The 8685-nt window shown below is 42.8% G+C and overlaps 1 protein-coding gene across 1 annotated transcript; it reads left to right on the top strand.

Annotated features, from left to right (window-relative positions):
- Positions 1-4347: 4347 nt before the first annotated feature.
- Positions 4348-7645, top strand: edn2 (endothelin 2). The gene is made up of 5 exons (XM_040189548.2): positions 4348-4539; positions 5118-5271; positions 5422-5538; positions 6126-6209; positions 6325-7645. The coding sequence occupies exons 1-5, from the start codon at positions 4479-4481 to the stop codon at positions 6422-6424; spliced, it is 516 nt and encodes a 171-aa protein (XP_040045482.2). The 5' UTR covers positions 4348-4478; the 3' UTR covers positions 6425-7645.
- Positions 7646-8685: the final 1040 nt, after the last annotated feature.

Genomic DNA, 8685 nt, shown 5'->3' with positions numbered 1-8685 from the left:
AGAATATTTTATGTCGATGAAATTAAACAAGAACTTTGAACCAGGCTTCGTCCAATGTTCGTTTGTTTGCACAAATGCATACAAATTAACCTTGTGCCTACTTACTATATGAAAGCGTAACTTGAAAACTTTTGTGACAAAAGCGGCCTTTGTGTTCAAACATTAACCCCGCCGTGTGTTGCCTTTAAGTCCCTAGAGATTCTTTATTTCTTGTTTATCGTTCGATTGATCATTTTATGATCATGATTGTTCACTCCTTCCTTCTACAGCGCTCTGCAAACAGCTGTGACTCCACGGCCACTATCTACACGGCCCTTAGATTTATATCGTTACAGATAATTATTGACAGAACACAAAGAAGTGCTGCAATAAGGTTCACTGGAAGAGGAAATCCAAAAAACACAATCAACAAAGGGATTTTCCCCTCTGACATTGAAAAAAACCGAACGTGTCTACGTTTACTCCTTTTTGCTGCTTTCACCTTAACGGTGACTTGTTTTCATGCTTCTGGGCCCAATGTTTACTCGCCCTTTTACTAACTTGTGTCATTACAGAACCAGCCATTAACCCCATTCCCCTCCCGTGGGCCCGCCCATGTCCACACCAGGATCTCTTTGAACTTTGACACACTGATATGGAATCGAGGACTTGCCCTCCCTTGTTTTTATGACCACTGCTTTGTTTTTCTCCTCCTTGGATTGGAATGATTTTAGACATCAGCTGGTTGGTTTGTTTGATTCCCCCACAGCTTTTTTACTTTACACTGCAGGTTCTTTTTTATTTCTTTTTTATTTCATTGACAAAAAACGTTGAGTTGTAAAGACTAGCAAGTCTCACTATTTCTGTAAATGGGAACTCATAAAACGCTGAGCGTTTCAAAACTATGGACCTCATATATTTATTATTAATTTATTTAGATGGATTTTGTTTTATAATGTCCTCTTGTAAAAATAATACGTATAAGTATTCAAACTGCTGGGGGCCAGTAAAAGGATGACATCATTCTAGGTCGCATGGTGGTCATATGTGACTTGGGGAGGGGGTTGGTGTTTGGTCTTCATAAGGGATGCTCCTATCCAAGCCTCCATCTACTCATATGGGTGCATATTCTTCACCTGAGTCATATCAGGGCTACGTCTCTGTGTGTGTGTGAGTCACTGCTCTTCTTTTACCTCAAATGCCATCAACAGTAGCCCCATTGCTTCCCTTTACACATTTCTTAAGGTTGACACTTAACAACTACTTTTATGAAAGTGGACTATATTTTCTAAACAAACATCGTGCTTCTTGTCTCAACCGAAGCATCCGTTATGAAGCCCCGACGAACTGTGTGGGAAAGGGAACAAAAGAGAAAGGGATTCAATCAGCAGCTGCAGCGGAGAAGAAGCTGCAGGTGTGTGGACGTCAACAACCTCTGCGTTGCCTAGCAACGTTGCCGAGTTTGTCCCATGATGTGTGAAAATTAGTATTATCAGTTGTATCTGTATAGCGATGCACATATCGGTGGATGCCTTTGAAAGAGACTGGTTAGCTAGACGAGCTAAGGGGCCAACAAGCCCATAAACAGCTCCATAGTGGAGCGGATGCCATGCTCGTTTCCTGCCCGCTGGCCTCAGATCACACATTCATTTATTACCTTCTAAGTGTGCGTGTTATTGTGTCACGGGCCATACGTTTAACCTCACGCTGGAGGAATTCCGAGGGATTCAGCAATCACGGTTCCGCTATTTGTTTGTCATCGGGTCGCCTCACATTCCTCAGCAGCGGCCGGAAGTTGGAAATAGATAAGGGCACTTTTTTTTTACACCGCAACTACAGTGGCAATATTTTCCTTTTGCCGCCTTGTCTGGTGAGAGCAGCAGGGGAAGGGGACAGGGGGGGGGTTCCTTTAGATTGAGCTCATTGCTCCAGTCTGCACCGCCAGACAAATATTTGCTCTATATTGTTCTTCACTGTAACAAATAGTTGGGCCCATGCCAGTCCTTGTGTGTCGTGACATCCTCTTTCGCCGTTTCCCTGCAGCACTTGACCCCTAAAAACTATGACTACACACAAATGTCTGTGTTATATACAAGTGTTTTTTCCTGTTTCTGAAGGTGGCTCTTTTTATTGACTGCTTTCCTGCTTAAGCCGTGATGTAAAACATTTCCACATTTGCAAGATGTTCCATCTTTGAGCTGAATGACGTCCTGTTTGTCATTGGCTTTGGGGGGGTCTGGATTCTTTTGGACTTGAAGCCATGTACGGCAAAGAGTGTTTGACACATATTAATATCTGCACAATAGAGAGGTATGCATATAGTATATTTGTACAGGAAACAACATTTAGGGTTTAAGTTCAAATACAAGATTTAGGTTCTGGCATTGCAAAAAATACAATTAGGATCTGCATCCAAAGAATTTGTTACCTAACTGTACATGTTTCATTTTCTGTTCAGGATGTTCAGAAAACAGTCTTTATTGGAAGCTGCGTTATACAACAAAGATCAATTTCATTCAAATATATTTAAGAAAAATCTATGTCAACTTAAATTTGGCAATAGTTACTTTTAAAAACAAATAATAATAGATTATGAATCCCCTTAAGATGAGGTACACAATATAGGACATGCAGCACAGAGTGTCTGGCATCCCGTTATCAGACGACTCGGCTCCTCATGGCTGTACATGGTCGTGGATTTGAATTGCACCCAGAGTGAGGAATCCCTGACATACTGTATCTCTTTGGACTGCATGGATCCTCAGGCTTTGCTCGTATTCACAATGTCACAATGACAGGCAGTGTGTGTGTGTGTTTTGCAGTATACCCACTGTGGTTTGTGCGTCTGTGTGGGTCACAGAAAGCTGATGTGGCAGGCGGGCGAGTATCTCTTTACGAAGGTCAAAGCATGTTACACGCACAGATGTGGTCGGTGTGACAGCACAGCGGCGAGTGGGGCGATTGCACCATGACCTCAGCTTCATTTCCTGCGGGGTGGGGGGGGAGGAAGGGGGGGGGGGTGGTGCCGACAGCTCTCCTTGACTTCATCATCCTCGTATCGGCCCCCGTGCGGGCGCACGCCGGCCCGCCGTCTGTTTTTCGACTTGCCGCTGCTCATCCCTTCCCTCGGCCGCCTCCGGCCTCATCTAATGCCAAAAAGGCTTCTGGAAAGAAGAAAAAACAAAAGCAGAGAGGAAAAAAAAACACAAGGCAGGTCACGGCCTCACGTGACCTCCTGGCTCAGTCGTCTGCTGCCTGTCTTTTTAATTAATAGCATTATTCTCATTGTTCCCCATGACAGACTCGAGCTGGCTCCTTCAAGAAATGATATTATTAAACAAGAGAGGCATTTCTTTATTCACTGTTTCTTTTGTTATGTGTTTTTGCAAGCGGAGGCTTTAAGAATGTTTTGTGTTTTTTTACTATATTTAGAGACGTGTTCGCACCGTGATTGTAACATATAATAGTCTTTAAAAGTTGCCTGAGCTTAAAAATCATCATATTTATATTCTAAAACTAATTATTAGACCTCGGCCATTGTATTAGCAAAACATCAGCATCTCATCATAGCTCGGCAGCAGATAGATTCTTATTCAATTTTGGCTGCTTTTTTTCATAGAACCTTTTTTTTGTTACGTTTTGTCTCTTCTTTTATCTTTTATATTTTGAAACTCACACCGACGCGAAATCCAGCTTTGACATCATACTACTTACATTGATGTTGTTACTGCAATCTAATTCAGCTGTCAATTGGGTTTCAGTTTGCTTTGTTCATCTTATCCTTGATGTAGCAGTGGTCGAATGCAAAGTACATTTTCACTTATTTCCATCCAAAGAGGAAATACTTTTTCTTGAATACTTCCATTTTTATGCTACTTTATACTTGTAATTCCTACACGTTGAAAGCCAATATCGTATATTTTCACTCAATACTTATTTGAAATGAGTTCCACCTCTATCAGATGCAACAAGAGGCTTACTCGTTATTGCATTATTGAAATTGGCAGGGATGGAATACTATACCCCAGATATTTAAACTCTAAATCCAAAACACTGAGTTCTCCAATGCATTTCAAAATACCTGATCACCAACATCAGATGCGTCCGACGTGTCCTCACTGCCCTCACTGCCCTTCTTGGCCTTTAGGGGGCGCTGGCGGGACTGTTTGTTGAGGTCACTGCTGGAATGCGAGGAGGGCAGGTGGAGTGTGTGTGTGTGTGTGTGTGTGTGTGTGTGTGGGTGAGAGTTGTGTAACGATCCGCTCTGAGTACGCTGAGGTGGGAGGGCCAACGTGATGTCACAGAAGGGTGGGGGGGTGTGGGGGGTGGGGGTGTATAAGTAGATGTCCTGGCCAAGTAAGTGAGCACAAAGCACCTGTTGCAGCTCCTCAGCCTCGACACAAGTCAACTGCGAAGACTCGTCTGCACCACTTGGACCGTTTGAACCGACTGCTGCTGCTGCTGTTACACTTCAGAACATCCGACACCTGAAGAGGACGATGGCTTCCTTCACCTGCAAGACGCTGACTTTGTTCTTCCTCGGCATGGCTCTGCAAGAGAGTGAGTAACTTATTATTAGTATTTGGTTTCTTTGAATTCTGGATTGTATATGTGTTAGATATTTTCCTCTTAAATGTATATGTTTTCTTTGATTATAAATCCCCTTGAAATGAATTTGCATTTCTTTCTTGCGCAGTTCAGGTAAATGTTTGAGGGGTTGAGGATTAGCAATAAGCAATTCTATGGAAATTGTATAAAACATTGCATAGTTGTTGAGCAAAAGAAGAAGATGCCGTTCTGAAACAAACAGCCTTTGATTATTTACCACTAACCTTGGCTGTGTTCAGCCTTCAGAGAGTATACTTATCTTAAATGAGTAACCCACCTTTTATTGAATAGTAATCACATCGCAGCCTTATTGCTTACATGCAGGGATATTTAACTTGGATTAAGTTCCTCGGTAGATTAAATACGATGAATCCATCAATCACAATCTAATTTGTTTAACCTCACTAGTGGGTGTTAACTCGCTGAGTGGATTTCTTTGTGTCTACATTTGATCGTCACAAACTGCACAGTCAAACTGAACTGGATTAGTTGGCGCTTTTTAATCTCGGGATCCTTTTGTGTTCTTCTAGGTTGTGGACTCCCCTTATCAGACGGGGCAGAGCTGCCAGCTCAGGCTCTCCACCAACACAGAGTCAGGACCAAACGCTGCTCTTGTAGCAGCTGGGATGATAAAGAATGCATCTACTTCTGCCACCTGGACATTATTTGGGTCAACACGCCAAGGTGAGACATCGGAGCGCTTGTCGACTGTCGCTCGAGGAGCTGCCCCCTAAATCTGACCCCAAGAGCACTCAGGAACGATTTTGAAACTAATTGTAGACCCCCAAATGCTTTCTCTACCACTGTCCTAATATGTTTCCTTCTTCTTTACAGTAAGCTCCTTCCTTATGGCCTCGGAAGCCCTCCGTCTCGTCGCCGCCGCCGTTCAGCTGAGCGTTGCGAATGCCTCAGGCCGACCGATACAACCTGCTCCGGCTTCTGCCACGAAAGGTGACCGCCCTTCCTTACCTTCTCTAATCTACCCAGACCCGCAACAAAGCAAGACTGTCCGATCCCGTATGCGCTTCTTTGGATGCGCGATAGTATCAAAGTATGTCGGTGGCGAAAATGAGTCAGAGTGGAGACAAAGCGATTCAGTTTGAGATAACGTTGCCTGGCATAGGGGTAGTAGTCATAGTGCAAAGAATGCCCCGCATTTCCTCCGAGGCCGTGATTGAAATCACAAAGGTTTATTTCGAGGTGCTGCTATATATTGAAAGTTTAGATATATGCTTCTGCTCAAGGAAGTATTTTCTTTCGCTTTTGAGTCATCGCCGTTCGTGAAACCACCCCGTCTCTAGATGTTATCCTGGCCGCTGTCTTGGACGCTGCGCCCTGCATTCCTTGCCCAAAAAAGCATCTTAAGACATATACGTTTGGAATGCCTAGGAATTAACTCACTGGACCTTGAACTTCTTTTGCTTTAATCAACCTTAATAATGCCAGACACATTCCTCAGTTTGGCGAGGTTGGATCACCCAAAGCATTGGGAGGGTTGCGTGTCCTTGTTTTAATGCTGTTGTTGTATCTCCCCACAGCTCAAAGAATCCAAGGACAAACGTCTCGCGCCGATCGGTGGAGTCTGGGAGCACAAACCGCAACAAACTGGTGAAATCCTTCAGGTACGTGAAGAAGGATTCAAGGATACATTTTAGATCCATCGTGCTGTTGTTTGATTGTCATTCATTGGACATCATGAAGCTTATCTGTTTTGTTTTTTCTCGTTCTGTTGCGCAGGTCTGTGGTGAAATCCAACATTGCGATCGCGAAAGAGTTTCTGTCATCAAACAAGAACCTGGGAGGACCAAACAGAGTGAGCAGCAGAACGAGGAGGTAGAGAACAGAGCGAACACCAGAGGCGTCAACCTCCATGGATTCGACCTCCATGGGCCGGAGACTTCTCCGGCTACCTTCAACCGGGGGATTCTACAGTCAGCGAGAGTCTCGGGCGATGTGAAGGTGGAAGGACGGAAGGAAAAAACGGCATTGGATCGAGCATTTGATCAACAAAACAGTGCCTCGAAGGACTGGCAGCTCAGCGAGACAGAAACCCAGCAGCAAGAACAATGCTGGGTGGAGACGTCTAGGGTTATTTCTCGAACTCTCTTTGAACAGTTTTGAACATATCAACAGAGGTCAAGAAACGATTCATTGAAGCCGAGGACACGGAAGTCGGTGTCTGACCTTTTGGGGAAACCACATGAAGAGGGTTTACCGTGACGAATCAGTCACCGATCTCGAGTTCTTTTTGTTTTTATAAACCCTCCGGTGGCTCGTCTGATTGGGCAGCTTTGTAGGACCATTACATATTCCAGAGTCATATCAGCTCTCAATTGTTTGTCAATGTTTACTCTGTATACTACATATTCCTCTGCATCAGAGCTGGAATCTGCTACCTTAGCCAGTCCTTAGGGCCAATAAGCAAAGTGATTACCAGACACTACTTGAAGACGGCAGCTCGTTCATTCTTTGCACATCTGGCCTCAGTGGAATGAAGGTCATTTCTTTGGGATTTGTCTCACAAACAATTAGCTTTGTACAAGGTCTATTGTCAGCTCCCACACGCATCCATATTCACAAAACTTTCTGCTAGCATAACAACAACATTAGGTCTATTGTGTTGGCCCCAGTGTTTATTGCATAGCTTCAGTTTAATGTTTTGATTTAAGATAAGCCAGAAAGTTTCAATGGCTTGCAGCTTGCCAAAAAATGCAACAGTTGTTTTTCTCCCCTGACAAGTATTCACCTAATTCCTCTGTAATTAGCCACTGGGAAACAATGACTCTCGACTTTGCACTTTGTCTGTGGACTGCACTTTTTCTGTGCCGTAAAATCCATTTACTCCAATCCATGACTGTCGTCACAGACACATGGAAATATAAACCTTCTTTGTACCTAAACATATCCATTAGCGTTGTATATGATGGAGGTTTTTAATGTCTAAGATATAACACCTGAATTGTATATAGAATGTATTTATTCTCTAACTTATTCAGAGAAGTATTTATATTTGTATGAACAATGCACTGACTTTTGTATAAAAATGCAAAAAAACAGATTCGGTAGTGGAATGGTGATTTTATGTTTTGACTTTCATAATTAATTGCTCTCACTCATTCTTCAGCTAGAAATTGCATGTTTCAGCAACACTTATTCAACACCACGATGCAAGTTTGAACTAACCTGATGGCAACTTGAGGTCCAACCACTCGTGTTCACATTTATTTTCTTCTTTGAGGAAATACTAAACTTCTTCTATAACTTAGATACTGACACTGTAATCACATGTCAATGTATTTAGTGTTAAGAACCTCACTCTAGCTGGACTTAAACCTGGACTTATGTGTAAGATGCACCATTGATGCAATGTTAAGGGTACAGTCCAAAAAGAAACACATTTGAAAAGAGGTCCTATATTGTTGGGACTTCTTCTTTAATTAAAATTAAAATTAAAATAAAGAAAATGTTAATTTGAGGTCATTAAACGTCAGTTGTTTCCTCAGGTACGCCATCAAATATTGTAATCTTGTGATGTAAAAATCCCCCCTAGAGCTGGTTAATGGCTGTCTACCTTTATTCAACATTCAACAACTTTATGACGTTTTTATAAATTTGACATGTTTTGAAACTTTTGAAAAGGGATGATGACGGCATATTATTATATTATACATTCTGTTTATAGCCGTGATTGGCTTACAGCCTAATAATACTACTCGTTCAGTTATTTCTTTATAAAAAATGGTGCAATGACATGCGAAAAACATTTGCGCATATCAGGGAGCTTTCTGAAACGGCATCACGAACACACAGATATGAGAGGAGAAGGGAGATAATGGAGGAAAAAATAACAGAAAGAGCTTAAATGTGCCAGCAGTTCCGTCAGAAGCTGGGCTGTCAAACACACCTGCTGCCTGCTAGCTCGCAGCTAGCTGATGGCTAACATACTGTCAGAGTCACCACAGGTAAAGATGAACTTCTCCCCATGTGGGTCCTGATTGCTGGATGAAAGTAGTCAAAACCCACCTGTTAATTCACCTTTACAGACTGACCAAATGAGCCGACAGGTGTTACAGGACCGTGTGCTAAAGTGTTGCTTCG

This window comes from Gasterosteus aculeatus, chromosome 10, assembly GCF_964276395.1.
Source record: "Gasterosteus aculeatus chromosome 10, fGasAcu3.hap1.1, whole genome shotgun sequence".
In the NCBI taxonomy this organism is placed as follows: domain Eukaryota; kingdom Metazoa; phylum Chordata; class Actinopteri; order Perciformes; family Gasterosteidae; genus Gasterosteus; species Gasterosteus aculeatus.
Note: the sequence above shows the minus strand (reverse complement) of the source record. Positions and strands in the feature narration are given on the sequence as shown.